The 17,885-nt window shown below is 38.8% G+C and overlaps 2 protein-coding genes across 2 annotated transcripts; both read left to right on the forward strand.

The window, feature by feature from the left end:
• The first annotated feature begins 3,287 nt into the window (after positions 1 to 3,287).
• Positions 3,288 to 5,420, forward strand: LOC103723572 (putative indole-3-pyruvate monooxygenase YUCCA5). Its single transcript, XM_039114951.3, has 3 exons — positions 3,288 to 4,047; positions 4,260 to 4,631; positions 5,115 to 5,420. Exons 1-3 carry the CDS (start codon positions 3,376 to 3,378, stop codon positions 5,361 to 5,363), a joined length of 1,293 nt encoding a protein of 430 aa, XP_038970879.2. The 5' UTR covers positions 3,288 to 3,375; the 3' UTR covers positions 5,364 to 5,420.
• Positions 5,421 to 11,085: 5,665 nt separating this feature from the next.
• LOC103723564 (uncharacterized) lies at positions 11,086 to 17,460 on the forward strand. Its single transcript, XM_008814517.5, has 4 exons — positions 11,086 to 11,451; positions 15,530 to 15,600; positions 15,688 to 15,823; positions 17,056 to 17,460. The coding sequence occupies exons 1-4, from the start codon at positions 11,298 to 11,300 to the stop codon at positions 17,139 to 17,141; spliced, it is 447 nt and encodes a 148-aa protein (XP_008812739.1). The 5' UTR covers positions 11,086 to 11,297; the 3' UTR covers positions 17,142 to 17,460.
• Positions 17,461 to 17,885: the final 425 nt, after the last annotated feature.

The raw sequence follows: 17,885 nt of genomic DNA on the forward strand, positions 1-17,885 counted from the left end.
AGGGTAGAAGCTATGATGCCCAGGCTTACATCTTCCTTCAGATATAAAAGCAGTGGCGACTAGCTTGAAACTTTGACGCAACAGTCTGTAGGCCATACTTGGCTCTCATCATAGAGCTTATATCTAGCTACATGTCCAGCCATTAGGGCCTCTTTCTTCATCATCAGCGAGTGAATGCCTAGTCTCCCGTGATAAAGAGGCTGACAGAGCACTTCCCATGCAAGGAGGTGCACACCACCCCTATCCTCCTGAGTACCCCACAAAAACCTCCTGAACGTATGCTCCAGTTTCTCCATAGTGGTCTTAGGTATTCTGAATACTTATATAGGTCCAAAAAATCCAAATAACTTTTGACTTGACTTTTTGGGTGAGATCGGACATTGCTATAAATGATATCAAACCGAATCCAATCCATAATCCATGCATGATTTGGAGACAATACAGCATGGGCCCTATTACAACTGACCATAGGTTGATCATTATGATTGTGACTGGATTTGACTAAATATTTGATCCTTTAGCCTGGTGAGAATGCCACGATTTAAATAGAAGGAGATGCTGTAACAAATAAGACTCTGAGATTATTAAAATCACTATCTTCACTCCATCACAAATTCTAAAAATCTGTGTCAATCACCATATGCAAGCAGCAAAACTAATTGCTGCCTTATTTTCTTCTTATTTTCCTCTTTTTCTGGACAAAATTTTGGATTAAGAATCAGCGATCAATCTGCAAGAGTTTAGGAACCGACCAGTTGAAATCATAAATCTTAAATTTAGCATGATGAATATAATATTGGCAAGAACACAATTTATATATAATACAATATATTTACAAATAATGTTAGGCATGTAATTGGTCAAACTAGCAATCAAAGCAACGGGTCAGAGAAACAATTCCAATTTGTACCAAAAAAGAAAAAAAAGAACCCAAACAATTCCCATAGACTAAGAATGCCATATGGTTATTGCCACTGAAGGAGCACCACGTTTTAATTAAATATTATTGACCGTGTTGGGTCCTGATGCATCAGTCAGGCATGGACTGAGTTTTAATTTTGATGCAAAGCAAACCTTTCGCATCACCTCCATCACAGTTTTTTTTTTTTTTTTTTTGGATGAGGAAGGCAAAGCCATCTGGCCTTTATTAGAAAAAGAGAGTTTACAGAAATTATTTATGAAAAAATTGCAAAAAAAAAAAACACAAAAGTGAAATAGGAGTCTTTTATAAAAGATAGTGGTTTGTAAGTAAATCCGTTAAACTATTCAATATACTGAAGGATGTTTGTATTTTCAATGTGCAACTATATGAGCTTTGTATCTTGATGTGAATCATTTTTTTCTAAGATAAATCATCATCTCTCCACATGCAGTGCTAATATTACGAGGTTTTTCCAAAGTTTGAGATGAGGATTTAACAGCTTTTTTGAACACATATGTTTCCATCTGAAGAAGATTAATAAGATTTTCTGCAAAATAAAATAAAAAGAATTTGGTTTCTTTAAGAAAATATGAGCATTTCGCTCTATCCATATTTCTCAATAGATAACAGTAATCAACTGATCCATAGCTCCTCCCATTGATTGTTGAAATTTTTTGTTTCTTCATTTGGTCCACATATCACTAATACTAGTAGGCCATCCTCTTAAATTTAGCTGCACTTTAATTGTTTTCCATAAACTGTGGGCAAATAGGCACCAAATTGGTAAATAAAAGATCGTTTCGATTCTTTTTCCATATAGTACATATTCATCACTAATCTATCATCTTTTCTTAGCAAGAATCTCTCTTATTTCTGAGCGCAAGTTATATAAAAATCCTTACTTTTTTTAGTAAAGCCACTTTTTACAGGCTCTTATGAAAAAGGATAGTGAAGGCATCCATTACTGTCATGTTGCCGTATATTCCATCAAGGAAAGATACGTTTACTTTCTTTGCAGAGAAACAACACCATATCTACCAAGGCAATCAGAAGATGGAACTTTTAGAGTTAGGTGGCATCTTGCTCTCAACTAAAATGTGTTGACTCGCAGCAATAAGATAATTAAGGGCTCCAAATTCTTCCCTACTCACTGGCCGATAACAATTCTAGTTACGATAATCTTAAGGATTACGATAATCAAGAGAATTTAATGTTAAGATTTTGGTAGTTGCTAGTGATTTCAATCATGTGTGCTGTTTATTGAACGGCCGCCTAATAATTTGGGAAGCACTTTCAAGAGAGAAGTATGGCAATTTTATATTCTTAGGTGGAGAAAAATAATAGACTGCAAACCTCAGGATGTGTCAGCTTAGTTAATGATAGTAAACGGGGCCACTACATGGCTTAGGACATTGAATCTAAAGTTTTAGCCATTACCTCCATGGAATGTCTCATCTGTTGAGAAGTACAAATCCAAACTCCATTTTAGCTGTGTGATACATGCTAAACTTTCTTCCCTCAAGAAAAAAGGCAAAAAAGAGAGAGGAGAAAAAAATACATGCTGGACTCTCAGCTATACTTCCCCTGGAAGAAGCATGATGTTCATTAAGCAGCAGTAGGTTTCACCTAAAACATCAGAATTTGGGCTTTCAAGAGGAAAATCCTCTTCCATTTATTGCTTTTAGCCTTTGATGATACAATCCAACAGGGAAATAATCATACCAAAACTTTAAATTGCAGTAATTGTGGGACTGAATGAAGGGGAAATGAGCACAAGAATGGGTTCATGTAAATATGCTTTATTACGTCCATCTGAGCTTGGCTGGTAGCTCCCATTTGTTCCTGCGGTCTGCAATACAACAGTAGAAAACAAGGAGCGCAAGGTTGCCAATGGTATTCCAAGGTAACTTATTACTCTTTCAGAAAATCAGAAGGATAAAACCTTACCGAGATATCATGTTCCTAAAAGTTTCAGTGAGACGTACTGAGATGCATATATCCTTCTAGTATATTAAAAAATGGATAGAGACGGAGAAGCTCGTCATTTTCTGAGAACTCTTGCTCATTTGATAAAGTTTCGAAAGCATCAGCTACCCCTCTCGCCACATGCAGATCTCATGGCAGCCCACCTATTTATACAACTCCCGGCCCCATCCCCTCTACCTTTCACACCTCAACAGGCTCCGTCTCCTCACTTCCTCCGCTGCTGCCTTTGTCCTCCCTATCTCCATTTCTAGCGTCCCAGCTCCATTTGCATCAATTGCAGAACTTTCTCTCGTGTCGTAGTCTGGTGCCCTTCAGTCTCTACATAGAAAGCCTCGTCGTTTTAGCTCATCAACCTCCATATGTTCCCATTTAATCACATAATCCTTGGAAAAAGCTAGAGCTGCTTCTACTAAAGTTCACTCTAGAAAACGAGCACCACAATACATTTTTCACCTGGCTATCTGATCATGGCCCATTTGTCCGACCATGACGGTCATTTTGAGCGCAAATGCAAGTGGGTGCATGGCCCGCTTATCATCGGAGCTGGTCCTTCGGGCCTGGCTGTGGGTGCATGCCTAAAGAAGCATGGCGTTCCCTTCGTCATCCTCGAGAGGTCTGACTGCATTGCCTCCCTCTGGCAAAAGCGCACCTATGATCGCTTAAAGCTCCACCTCCCCAGGCAATTCTGCCAGCTCCCCAAGCTCCCCTTCCCCGACGACTTCCCCGAGTACCCAACCAAGAGGCAATTCATAGACTATCTGGAGTCCTATGCCAAGATCTTCGAGCTCAATCCACAGTTCCATGTGACTGTCCAGTCTGCGAGGTACGATGAGATGGGTGGTGTGTGGCGAGTGAGAGCCGTCGTCTCGCGGGGTGGGCCTGCAGGCAGGAACACCAAGGTGGAGTACATTTGCCAGTGGCTGGTGGTGGCCACAGGGGAGAATGCAGAGTGTGTGATGCCGGAGATGGAAGGATTGGAGGAATTCGGTGGTCAGGTCATCCATGCCTGCGACTACAAGTCCGGCGAGGCCTACCGAGGGAAGCAGGTGTTGGTGGTGGGATGCGGCAACTCCGGCATGGAAGTCTGCCTTGATCTCTGCCACCACAACGCCTTCCCGACGATGGTGGTCCGTGACTCGGTTAGTCATCATCTCTAAATCACCAAATTTCTGAAATTTTTCATTTAAACTAATAATAACGAAAGGCTCACAAACTGATAGCTACCATCTGAGAGAAGCATAGACTCTACTCTGTGAATTATAGAAAACTAACCGTAAAATTACTTCTCTTTTTTAGCTTGGTTTCTCCTTGCGTATTATTTTTGCTGACAGAGTTCTGATCTGCTCTGCAGGTTCATGTTCTACCAAGGGAGGTTCTCGGGAAATCAACGTTCGAGTTAGCTGTCGCCTTGATGAAATGGTTCCCACTCTGGCTGACTGATAAGATCATATTGGCTCTATCATGGATGATACTTGGAGATATAAAGAAGTATGGCCTAAAGCGACCTTCGGAAGGTCCTTTGGAGCTCAAACACGCACTGGGGAAGACCCCTGTTTTGGATATTGGTGCATTGGGAAAAATTAAATCTGGTGCAATAAGGGTGGTTCCTGGAATCAAGAGGTTCTTGCATGGCAGAGTTGAGTTGGTTGATGGTCGAGTCCTCAACGTGGATTCAGTTATTATGGCTACTGGTTACCGCAGCAATGTTCCTTCATGGTTGCAGGTGCACTCATCTTCTTTTTCTTCTCCCTTTTTTTTTAAAAAAAAAATATAAATTGAATAATATCTTATTTCTTATAATGTGTTATGTTTCTCCTTTCTTATATTTTTTAATTAAATTTGGCTACGGAGCTCAGAATTTTTATATAGAATCTTCATGTTGTTCTCCACGTTCTGTATTGTCCTGTTAAAATGGACAGTTATGAAAGTTGGGTTCTGACGCCTCTAAATTTTATGAGATGTTGGATAGGAGGACATTGGATTTGACTGAATTAAGTTTTGTTTCCAGAGGCATAAACTCCTTTCGCCTCATATGCGCTTCTTAAAAAAATCAATATAATAACAATTGAATTGAGATACGAAGAAGAAGTTGTGGTAGTTTGTGACAGTTTGAACATTTGACTAAAAGAGGAAGTTGAAGACTCTTTGGTACCCTTTGCCTACTCTGTATGCTGAAAGGTGTGCTCTTTCGGTTTTATCTTTGCAGGGCAGCGATTTCTTCTCCAAAGATGGATTTCCGAACGAGCCATTCCCAAATGGGTGGAAAGGGAAGTCAGGGCTCTACGCTGTTGGGTTCACAAGGAGAGGGCTCTCTGGTGCATCCTTGGATGCAGTGAGGATAGCGGAGGACATTGACAGAGTCTGGAAAGAGGAAACAAATCAAGCAAATATCCGATCGGGAAGAACGAAGGTTTTCCTCAATCCACTCAACTCGAATCTTTCAAAAGAAAATTAGAAGTAGAAGAATTGCAAAATTAAAACTTAAGTCTTTTTTTTCTTTCATTTATGATAAAAAAATGAGATATATAGCCTTTATTTATAATGATGGGGTCTACACTTATATAATTTGTGTTGGATTTCTTTTCTTAATTTTTATAGGACATTCTTTTCTAAAATAGATAGCACCCATAGAAATAAAATTGATTTTCATTTTTTAACCGAAAAGAAAATTTTTAATTTGATTCGCCTGTTCTAAGCCCCAAGTAATGGAATTTAAGCTCGATCACTAGGAGCATCGCTCTAAAGGGTGGGTGTCACATTGTAGATCTCAAAAAACTGCCCGATTTAAAAAAATATATATCTTAATCGAAATGACCAAATTATGGTTTCTAAAAAAAATCATCTTGATATTCTATTTATTTGTTCCCTAACGCAACCCCCCACCCACAAAAAAAAAAAAAAAAAAAGAAAAGAAAAGAAAAAAAAAAGATAAAAAGGAAGGGAAGAGCCCTCTCTCAATAGAAAAGTTGGTGATGAAGAAGCTTGCTTAGATTTTGATATTTTGTATAGTAATTCAGACATTTAATTCTAATGGAAAAGGAGCCACTTTTGTTGGGAAAATGAGCTTTCGTTCTTGTGTTTCCCTTTTCTTATTAATCTTAATGAGGAAGATTGAGGCCATGACTCTGATTTGCCATGTCTCACTGGAAAGGGTTCAGAATCTATAGTAATAATGCTCGACAGAAGAAGTTGGATCTGAAAGGAACAATTATTTCATCTGAACTGGGTCTATGGAAATCTATAAACATACTGCGGTTAGTCTGAATTATTTCTGGAACAGGGACAAATGTCCGGACCTGCTTGAGACAAAGAAAACCAGTGCAACTATAAAAACTCAAACCACATGCCATGGCCTCGTAAATATCTGTAGCCTAAGAATTTCATAAGATTAGCGTTGCAAACAAGAGCTTGTCCATAGAGCTACTAAACCAAATTGGAGAATGATTAATTGGAATGTTAAATTTCCGGCCTGCTCTCTCTTCATGAATCAAGACAGCTTGAATCTTTATAGGAACTCTTTTTTCTTTTTTTTTTTGAGTAACGGAGGAAGCAAAGAGCTTCCCCCTAAATTTATTGAAGAGATAAAAAGTTACAAAGATTTACAGTGATGGTAATTAGGAGAAAAAGAAACTAAAATAAAGGTACAACATCTGACTAAAGATATTTTCCTTAGGACAATTCTTGAGTTTTTCTCACGCCAAATTTGCCAGCAAAGAGCAATGATTAACTAATTCCATATTCTTTTAAAAGCTGCATATTTTTTTTTTCTTCCTCCAAGAAGTCCATAAGTCAATAAAATGAGATGGCCATCCTTGAATTTTTAGGTACAGCTTCACTACAAACCAAATACCCCTTAAAAAGAGGCACTTAGTAAATAGATGGGATATAGTCTCTACATTTGCTCCACATAGAGGACAACCTGAACTTATAGCCATATTTTCTTGCTAGAATTTCTCTCGTATGAAGTTTGTTTTTCAGTGCCAACCATAGGAAAATTTTACTCAGGTACCGGTTTTTTCCAAATAACTTTGTAGAAAGAAGGGAGAACACCACCTGAATTAATGAATCCGTAGAAGGAACGAACTGAGAAGATACCATTCTTTGTCAGCTTCCATAATGGTTCATCTAAATCTCTAGATGGTCCGATATGAGAAAGAAGATCCAACAGAAGCTCTAGTTGATTGGATTCAACTAAGGTGAGTGAACCTTGAAGTTTTATATTTCACTTGAATGCGAACCGATTCCAATAAAATGCCACAGCAGCATTTCTTTTAGTGGCTTTAACATACAAAACTGCAAGGAGAGAAGCTAATGTGATGGACTGTACCGAAGGGTCTTCCAAAAAATGAATGTTATTCTCATTCTCTAGCTTAAAAGATGTGCAGTTCCGAAAGGCACCAAGATCTCAACTAATGTCTTTCCAAATAGGCGAGAGAAACTTTAAAGATTTTTTAGTGTGCATACCTGGCCTCCTTCTGGTGCGGTGTGCATGCAAAATCATATTTGACCAAGGAGAATTCAGCCTTTTTAGCAACTTCCATGCGCATTTAGCCAACAAAGATCGATTCATGGAAGCCAAGTTTTTGATCCCAAACCTCCTCCTTTCTTGTCTCTGCAAACACACTCCCGGTGAAATCCAGCAATAGAGTCTTGTCCGCTTTACAAGAAGCTGCGCTTCATTTTATCAATTCTATTGTATGCCCATTTAGATAATTTGAAAACTGATATGAGGTTGGAGGGAAGAGCTGATAGGACAGCATTAATCAAGGTGAGTCTTCCACCTAAGGAGAGAAATTTACCTTTACAGGATCTTGGTTTCATTGTCAGGCCTTCAAAGATTGCGGATGTACCATTATGTGGTTCAAGGGCGAAAGCAGCAAATCATTTGTTCATATAAGGTGTCCCAGAAATAATTAATCAATATTGTAACTTCTTAATACGAATGGAAGACCTTCTAGCATCCATGATCTCTGGAATTCATGGAGGAGACAGTAGGTACAAGCGCCTTGGAGAAGAGTTTGGGATGAGTTCATACTCAATTGGCAAATCCGGAAGGAAAGAAAGGAATGCGAGTATCTTTCTTAAACGAAAAGCCTTCGCCAATACAGGACTCCAAAAAAACTCTTCAAACCTTCCGCTAATGAGAAAATCTCTGCACTGCAAAAATGATAGATAATCATAAATATGTTTGACGCAATACCTTCCTAAACTCCTTACGTAAAATTTACTCCTTTTCTCCTTCCCATATATGCAACACATTGTTAATCTTTTAATAAAATCGGGGAAAGTTTCTCACTGCCTCCGTTGCCACCCAAAAAAAAAAAAAGGTTTTTTTTGTTTATCTGTTTCGGTTATATGCATGTGTGGTTGCAGCTTCTTTTTTTTTTCCTTCAATCTGTTTTGGGTATATGTATGTGTACTTTAGAGCCTCAGGCACTATACTTACTATTCCTTGCAGTAAATCCAGCAGAGATATAATACAATTCATCAAAAATTTTAGAAGTCCATGAATGGAATTGCTGAGAGGTCATATCCTGCTTCACTGGCTGGCTAGTAATTGGCTGTTTTGTCCTCCGGGATACATGCTTGGGAAAAAGCATCATGACAGTCCTTTACATGCCAAGATAGCAGAATCTATTTCACGACTAAAGATTCCATAAAAATGTAGTTGTACTCGTCTAGGATCCTCTCCGATGTCTGTCCCCAGTTGCAAAACTGGCTAGGCTCCATGTATCTTGATTAGAACCAGAACATCGAGATGAATAGACAACTACAGAGGATCGGTCGGTAGGAGAGGAACATGAGAATCAGACAGCATCCTCTGCTTTCTGCGTTAACTCGTCAGTTCTCACTAAGAATGCTAATACCAAGTCTGATCACACCTCGAGATCTACTGGCTAAGAATGGCGACGAGCTCTCTTTCTTGCACCGAAAGAGAATACTGATCATCGGTCCCCATTTACAATCACGATCAACGAGGTGACGATCATTTTTGAGCATTAAACATCTAACTTATCTTCTCTTCTGAATTTTTGATACTAGTAAACTTGCAGGCTATTCATTTTCATCTAGAAGAGCCTGATCTTGCGTGTTTGGAAAATAAACAATATCCGGAATCAACGGGTACAAAGGCAACGAGCATAGCTTTGTAAAGCAGTTCGACCCATACTGAGAGGTCTACTTTAATCAACTTCTCTAAGCTTCCATAACTTAGATCTATTCAGTTGTCTCAAAAGATGATGCTACTTTAGTGCAACATCCATTTCCCTTGAGTCATCGTATCTCTGTCTTTTGTATTTTCTATAGAGAATCCATGGATTCTGGGTCCACAAACCATTTTCTCCACTTCCACATGCTTCCATAGATCGTGACACACACTACGGTCACTATGTTTCCACCATCTCTTTTCCCCAAGAAAGCCACTTTACGGATAAATATTAAGCAAAGTCAGTTTTCTCCGCCTCTCTCTCTCTCTCTCTCTCAGGATGATCAATTTGGACAACTTTGTGCTACCTTATCGGATGACACCCTGTTGTTAGCCATGGTTAGCAAGATTGAGCTAAGACAGGTGATTTTTTTTTTCATTGACTGCGATCCTTCATTGGAGGATGTCAGGCGAGAGAGAGAGAGAGAGTAAAAGGACTCCCACGCGATTGCCATTTGTTCAGCAATTAGATTTGTGATGGTTGAGAAGATAAGGGGGAGACTTAATCGTCGCATGCATGCATACATACATATATACATATACATATACATACATACATACATACATACATACATACATACATACATACATACATACATACATACATACATACATACATACATACATACATACATACATACATACATACATACATACATATATATTATAAACTGTTTTCGCTGGTCTAGGGAAGTTTCTGCAGGTGCAAGTAATTATTTTAAAAGGATACCAGTCCCAAGAAACATAAGCATCACCATGTACCAGCCCTGCCACCCAAATCAAAATTTTCTACTTTCTTTCTTCTTCCATTTTTGAGATTAGACGGATCTAATCTTCACCTTTTCTATTCTATACCTATCTCGTTTTTAGGGAATTAATTCTAACTGGATATCATCTCCATTCTTTTTTGCCCTTGCCCAAGTGGCAAAGAGTGACACCATCTGAGCCAAGGATGAACTTGCTCCTGCCACCCCAATTCAATTTCAAGGAGGACAATTTACCACCTTTTTTTATTTTAAAATTTAGACTTAATATTTGTTTTGAACGAAAAAAGAGAAGAAGAAAGAAAGCTGAACCATCAAAATGACTTATTTGGAATTAAAGTAGGATTGCATTCTGTTTTCAAAATAGAGACGGTGTGCCAGGGAAAACTTTCTTCACCAATCATTTCTTTTTAGTGCCCATTCTCTTTTTATTTTATTTTTTTGGCCGCTTTTTTTTTCTAGGTTGGAGAGGCATAATTCATTTCACAGAACAATTGCTAACATTTTGAAGAATAATTACTAACAACTTTGATGCATTTTGCATTAGCCCTCTTCTCCTTTCTTATTCATCTATCATATTCTAACACCTTTTCTTGCGAAAGCATGTGAAGTCTTTCTAGCGCATGCCCACATAAACTTCTAATTAATTAATTTTTCATCATGCTATAACAAATAAATAGCAGTTCCTACATCTCTAGTGTAACTATATTTTCTCCATTATTTTTAGTTTTTATTACAAATCCACCTCTACATTCTTACTCGTCGAACGCGGATCACTTCGTTCAGTTAATTTCGTGAATAATATAAAAAAATTCCTTTCTTATTATCCAACATGTTACGTGCAGCAATATCATCCTATTATTTTTTTCCATATGATAATATTTACGATAAGATAAAAATTTCGCAAACACATCAACAAACATTAGCTGTTTGTCTTCTAGAAAAACAAACAAACAAACAAATAAATAGTCATCATCCCCGATACTAGGGTTTCACCTTCCATTATGCATGGTTAAGCTCTAATAAAACGGTTAGCAACTAGGAACCAAAAAAAGTGGTAGAATTATGGGAGGAAGCGGTAGCCTATGTGGGTCCGTTGGGGCTTGGCAAAATGACGCCAATTGTTTTATTATTATTTTTTGGCTAATCGACAAACTTAAATATTTTCGACGGAAATTAACCAGACCCAAGTGGGTTTAGTGGTTGACAGCTGATCGGCCCCCGGCCACTTTATTAGCTCCAGTTCGGAACCGAACGGCAAAGCCGCGCCTCCTTACCGACCCTCTCCATCAACGGCGGCCGGAGTAACTTGAGATCCGCCGGCAATTTTTTCGACCGCTCCCTGGGGTTAGGGTTGGGATTGTGTTTAGGGTTGGGGTTGGGGTTTTTCTTGTGGGGAAGATAGTCGTCGTCTCGATCGATGGAGGGCCAGCAGGCGAGGAAGATGAGGATCTCGTTCAAGAACGCCACCATCGTCGTCTGCTTCATTAATCTAATCGCCGCCCTCCTTCTTCTCCAAGGCTTCGTCGGCGTCTCCAACCGGAGAAGCGCCGGAGCCCGTCAGTTCGACGCCGGTAGGTATCCGTGGCTTCTCTTCTCTTACTTTCGTTTTGATAGATTATTTACTCATTTGTTCGATAGGTAGAGGAATTTCTTTGTTTCTTTTTTATTGGATTCCGTTGTGGAACCATGATTTTGACCAATGTCGGATAATTAAATTTCTTTGAGCGTTGAAAAATGGTAAGAAATCAACATAAATATGGTTCTTTGGTGTAATATAAGATTATCCTGTGAAAATTTGCTTCTGAGAACCATTTAGTTCTGATTTTCTGCGTTTTCTTTGAGGTGTAATGATGGAGGGGTAACGAACTACTCCCACCATTTATTGAAAAAAGAAGAGGAGGTTAAAAAAGAAAAGCATAAATTGGCAAGAACACTACTAAAACACAAATTAAGCTCCTTGTGTCCATTGATCTCTTTAGAGCTACAGAGGCTCCCAGACTCCCAGTCCTCAAAGAGAAGAACGGCAGCAAAAAGAACGGTGGTGTTGGACTTCTTTTTGGCAAGAAAGACTCGATTTTTCCTTTCTCTCTGCATCTGCCAGCAGATAGCTAATTCAAGCTGATCACAAGCTTTCCGAAGTTTCAGTAGTTTCCTAATTTTTCCTTTCTATTAAGTCTTTTCTTTCTTTCTCTCTCTCTCTTTTTTATACGCTTGCCAAGGGAATATTTTAATCTTTTCCAGCGCTGCCTCATTTTAAAGGGCTTTAGAGTAACGACATAACAATCCACCTTGATAAGGAACTTGTAGAAGGATGATAGTGAATAGACTTTGTTTGGCGTAAGCTTCCACAAAGGTCTATCTGCTGCCCTTGAAAGCCTGGTGTTCATCAGCTTGTTTGGCATGAGCTTCCACAAAGGTCTATCTGCTGCCCTAGAAAGCCCGGTATACCTCAGCAAAACCTGGAGTTGATCTAGATCTTTATCTGCTACCTGGTTCAGTGTGTAATGAAGTCTAGATTCCACTTTATCTCCCTCCATTTCCAACACGAGGCCACTTTTAGATTCACCCTGTGTGTGTGGCATATAGGGAAGTAAGAATTAAGAGGCATGTCCCCAAGCTGTTGATCCTGCTAAGAATCTAACATTCTCTCCATTGCCTGTTCTAAAAACTAGGCAATTCCTAAAAGCTTGCAAGCTCTTGTAATGTTCTTCCATATAGACAACAAACCTTGGGAACCTTGACATGCCCTAGTTCCTAACTTCCTTCTGAGCAATAAGCAGACCGAATTATTAACCTCCATCTTGCATGAGCTTTATAGTAGTTCCAAGCCCACTCTGTCAGCCACACAATATTCCAATCTGACAGACAACAAATTTTTCGTTAAATGTGGAACAAGCAGTACATTGTGAAGAGGTAAACTAGTAGTTTCTTGTTTTATGCAAGTATCACCAATACCAAGAATTTGCAAAGAAGAGACATCTCCAATAAGAACCGAGTCAGAGCCCAAGTAATTGCGGATATTGGTTAACATACCTGGCTTACCTGTCATGTGGTTAGATGCACCGGTGTCTGATGTCCACTCGGTATCTGAAATAGTGTTGTCCAAGGTAAGAGCTGCGAGGGCTTGAGGGATCTCTTCACGTTGAGTGGGCTTCTTGGGCAGCCACCAGCAAATCTTTGCAATATAACCCATTGTCCCACAGTACTGGCACCGTTCTTCGCGATATAGACTTCTTTCGTCAGAGGTCATGCGACGTTCACCGGGTGACGGAGGATGTTGTTGCTTAGTGTTGGGAGTAGAGTTACCTGAGAGGTCTCTGTTGCGGTCTCTAGGTTGTTGTGCATAGAATCCACGTCCAGTGGACATGAATTGTTGTGAGTTTCCTCGATATCCTGAGGAAGATTGTTGCTGGGAACGATGTTGTTGGCCATAGAACGCCATTTGAGGAGAAAATTGCTGAGCTGTGATATCTGTGTTACTAGAAAACCAGCTGCGTCGTTGATCCAAAGTTTGCACTTGTGATACCAGTTCAGAATATGATGGTCTTGGTGGCTTTAACATGGTAGTTGTGAAGGTCTCATATTGAGGACCAAGACTAGTAAGAAGGCAGAAAACCTTTTCTTTGTCAGAAACAGGTTTTCCAATGGCTGCGAGACTATCACATAAGCCTTTGAAGATGCGAATGTGTTCTCCAATGGTTTTATCATCTTCTTGTCGCAAGTACGTCACTTGTTGGCGTAGTGTAAATTCGCACTCTTGTGAATCTTGGGCATATGCATTTTTGAGAGCTTCCCATACAGAGTGGGCTGTATCTAGCCCAACAACGAGTCCGAGAGCTTTTTCTGAGAGTGTCCCGATGACCACCCACGAAGAAGACGATCAGACTTTCGCCAAGCGATGAATGCATCTGTCAGTGTTGGTGTCTGGGTTTCTGCATCTGTGATGGTGTTTGGATTTGGAGTGGTATATTTGGTGGGTGCTGGATCTTCATTAGTAAGATGACCAACCAGTTCTTGGCTTTCTGTTAGAGCCAAGGCTTGTTCACGCCATAAGGGATAATTGGCTGGGGGTGAGTCTGAGGGTAATGAAATTGCCAACATTAAGAGAAAGAGTGGTCATGGTGGAAGAGCTGTAATGTGCAGAGTGCTCACAATGGCTCTGATACCAAGAAGAAAATATGGAACTGGATAAGAAAACTGTTTTATTTCTCTTCTGGTTGTTCTTTCCAATGTGAGCAAAATGCAATACAAGAGTATCTCTTTAAATAAAGCAATGCGTAACAAATATAACAAATTGACAAAATATCTGCAGAAGTTGTGCTCTTCCTATGCTTGAGAAATCCCTTTGAATTTCTTGCTATCTTTGACTGATATGGTTAGTAAGCACCTGGACTTGAAGTTGGTTTGGTGCATTCCTCCAAAGATGGCTGGATTGGTTTGGATCCGATATTCTTGACTGATTTGCTGTTATTCCATGCGATATTTCCACATCTTGTTGGATTGTCTTTTGGTTTGAATTTGCTGACCTTGGGTCTTCTTTATCACTCAAATTCTCTCCACTGATAACAGAAATATTGTGAGGATATGCAACCTTATCACTCCAAGATTTTGGGATTTCCTTATCACTCCTTTGACCCTCACAATAATGGCTGTTACCGAGTTGTGATGAGCTAATATTGCATACAACATCCCAGCTTGCCAAGCATTTGAAGCCACTAATCGTATCTTTCCTTTTCCAAAAGAATGCCTGTGTCCATTGATCAATCCTTCTGCAAACTTGTGTAGGCAGTCTATAGATGGACATATAATGACTTTCGTTATTTCAAATGCAGAAAATTAACTTTTTTGAAAAAAAAATTATATGGTTAGGCATTCGTCTAGGAAATGGTAATGAGGACCGCTAGCTACATATATTTAGTTACTATAGGTACCATTTGCTTGAGCACTGTGTCAGGTATATGGTAATTCCACGAATATATTTTAAAGATTATGAGCTATGTTATAAACTTGATTAAGTTTGAGGCAGTGCTGAAGATTGACTGGAGTGGAGTAGTGTCAGCTATCCAGATTTAACTTGAGCTGGCTCATACTAAGATAATATTAGTGGGTATGGAGGTCTTTGATCTTGTTATGAACACAATAAGTATTTGACTTGGGCATGAAAAATGGGTATGTACTTGCATGCTTAAAAGATGTCTGTAGCGCCTGTGTTTGCATGTGTGTGTGTGTGTGTGTGTGTGTGTGTGTGTGTGTGTGTGTGTGAGAGAGAGAGAGAGAGAGAGAGAGAGAGAGAGAATGTGGAAAAGGAAATAGAGGATAGCTTCCTCATTCACAAAAAGAGGATATGAAGAAGGCGATAGTTCTATCACAGGAAGAGTCCTAAGAGTTTCAGTTTGGATCAAATATGAAGAAATCTAAGGTGTAGACATCAGTAAAAAGGAATATGAAAGGTAAGATTTATTCAAATGTTGAAGAGGATATGAAGAAGGCGGCGATAGTTCTATCGCAAGAAGAGTTGAGAGCTTCAATTTGGACCAAAATATGATTTTTATGAAAAATTTCTTTTAGTTTAGCAGACAGCAATCATTGTGCAATGAGTTTAATAATTTTCTCGTGTACTAATCGAAACTTCATCATTTATTGTTGCAGCACAACTTAGATACATCTTGGAGTCTGAAGAGATACGTCGTGCTATGGAACCTGTGGAATTAATTAAGAGAGTAAGTATGGAATTGGTTTCATGAAGGTTCCTTTCCTTGGTATTGGACATCACTAAACTGGAACCTTCTTCTTCACATCTGATTTAGATTAAAGAAATTGAGCAAGAAGCATTCAACGAATCAGCGACTGAGATACAGCAAGTACCAAAGCAGACTGCTGCAGTTGGTCTGTCGAAGAGGTTGAAAGATCTCAGAGCAATGAATGATGCCAACAGCCAGAAAGGTGATTATCTGAGTTTCCTTGACTGATTTTCGACAGCCATTATTGGCCTTGCTTCCTAAGATGTTTTATAAGCAACATTCCTTCATATAGGACAATTCTAATTATTTCTTATTTTAACTGCTGGCCTGTGAAGCTTATATGTATACTTCACTAAGAGGAAAAAGTGATTCCTTTTGATTCCAACAGCTTCTGAGAATATTTTGATGTGCTGGAATTCTGAACATTTTTTATATCAATGGAAAAAGTGTGTAAATACTCCCATCAGCAAAGCATATGTAATGCTTTGCATGTAAATTGGTCTACATTACTTATCTTACAAATACATGTGGTTAAATTCCTAGGTTTTCATTCACATGCCAAGTGAGTTATATTTTACCATAAAGCATTTCTCCTGAACCTTCAGAATTTACATATATCTGTTAGGTAGAATGCTGGTAGGATCCAAACTTTACTCAAAGCGAAAAAAAAAAAAAAAATCTAGGGCAAAACTGGACCAGATATTCTGTTCAAACTTCAAAACAAATATGAGTTACAGGTAATTTTGATAATGATCAATCTCGAAGTATGATCCAAGAAAAAAGGAATTACATTATCAGCCAATCCATCCCACTTCACATATTTTTTTCAAAAAAGTAATATTATTCTTTAATTTTTAGGCAGATATGGATGTCTGTTCCATCAATGAGTCTGATGACCAACATTCAATGCACCCAGCAAGCAGGTTAAATGTCTTCTTAACTCAATGAAAGAAGTACATGTGTGTGTGTGTGTGATCTTGCTCTTCTTTGCAGATCAGCAAACTATATATGTATATCTGTACAAATAGTAGCATTATATTATCTGATGTTTGTAATCAGATAATATATTAACTGGTACAATTTGAATGTCTCTTCTGTTCATCAATACAATGTTGTCCTCAAGCCTTTTGTTTTATGCTTATTGTATGATCTATCATGCAGTTTCAGCAAATTCTGATGATTTGAATTGTTAATTCAATTCCTGATTGGATACTTCTTCTGTTTTTTTTAAAATTGACGTGGTGACATCTTGTTATTGCCAGATTTTGTGTGGAAGATTTTCTGTTTCCACAGAAAGTAATCTATCTTGGTGCCATATAATTGGTTTGGAGCAGATCTTTGTTAATACCGGCTTCTAATGTTCTGTGAATGTAATCAATGTAAATACTCTTTTCATAGCTATTTGCAACTGCTTAACATATTTTGTGGCTTCAGCTCTTGAAGAATGGCGTAAACGGAAGATGGAGCGTGCTAGACAACGGGAAATTGAGAAAAATGGAACAGTTACATCTCAGGTTTGAGGTTGCATGGCGTAATCAGAAGATAGAGCCTGCTAGACAACGGGAAATTGAGAAAAACGGAGACAGTTACATCTTAGGTTTGAGGTGCATTTGCCATCGTAAAGTTGATGGCTAAATTATGTAACTATGGTGCATCCAAGCTGCTGTTGCAAAGGTATTACTCGGTTTTGTCATGTCTGGTCTTGTTCTCTCACAGTTGTTGGATGACTGATGTTTCAATGGAAAACTGTTGTTGTTACTTGTATGTTCATGGCTTGTATCCAGAACAGGTCGGTTTATTTTTGAGAACATCAGGCAACTACTTTACCTCCTGTATCAATCTTGTTGTGTATCATGCTTGTCAGAATTATCAGAATCTTAAAAGTAATGTTTGAGAAGATTTCAGCGATGTTCCTTAGCCTCGAAGGTGTGTTTTGTGGCGGCAAGAATAGATGGAAGACGGACAAACCCTCGTGACAATTTCTCAGAAAGAAATTTCAGGGAAACCATACAAGGCATGAACATTCAAGTACATCGGCCACAGCAATTTGCTAATTATTTTCCTCGAGGTCTCACTAGAGGGGTACAAAACCACCCATGAAGATTAAAGAGCTCAGCCAGAAGAGCATGAATATTGTGGAGCTTAATGTTTGATTTGACCGAAGGAGGCTTTATTGTACTGGAAATCAGTTATTTCTTTTTTTCCCAGGCATTTCTGTTCGAAAATTCATTCTGCATACAACTCGAATGTTCTTTGACGTGAAC

This window comes from Phoenix dactylifera, chromosome 16, assembly GCF_051530095.1.
Source record: "Phoenix dactylifera cultivar Ajwa chromosome 16, Ajwa_hap1_PhDact_Kaust_v1.1, whole genome shotgun sequence".
NCBI classification, from domain to species: Eukaryota; Viridiplantae; Streptophyta; class Magnoliopsida; order Arecales; family Arecaceae; genus Phoenix; species Phoenix dactylifera.

What these genes read in the sequence shown, in the direction of transcription:
- LOC103723572 (XM_039114951.3), top strand. Translation starts at nt 3,376, where the DNA reads ATGGCCCATTTGTCCGACCATGACGGTCATTTTGAGCGCAAATGCAAG. An exon ending in CGATGGTGGTCCGTGACTCG is followed by an intron (nt 4,048 to 4,259) that starts GTTAGTCATCAT and finishes TCTGCTCTGCAG; the next exon opens with GTTCATGTTCTACCAAGGGA. An exon ending in ATGTTCCTTCATGGTTGCAG is followed by an intron (nt 4,632 to 5,114) that starts GTGCACTCATCT and finishes TTATCTTTGCAG; the next exon opens with GGCAGCGATTTCTTCTCCAA.
- LOC103723564 (XM_008814517.5), top strand. Translation starts at nt 11,298, where the DNA reads ATGGAGGGCCAGCAGGCGAGGAAGATGAGGATCTCGTTCAAGAACGCC. An exon ending in AGCCCGTCAGTTCGACGCCG is followed by an intron (nt 11,452 to 15,529) that starts GTAGGTATCCGT and finishes TTATTGTTGCAG; the next exon opens with CACAACTTAGATACATCTTG. An exon ending in CTGTGGAATTAATTAAGAGA is followed by an intron (nt 15,601 to 15,687) that starts GTAAGTATGGAA and finishes CATCTGATTTAG; the next exon opens with ATTAAAGAAATTGAGCAAGA.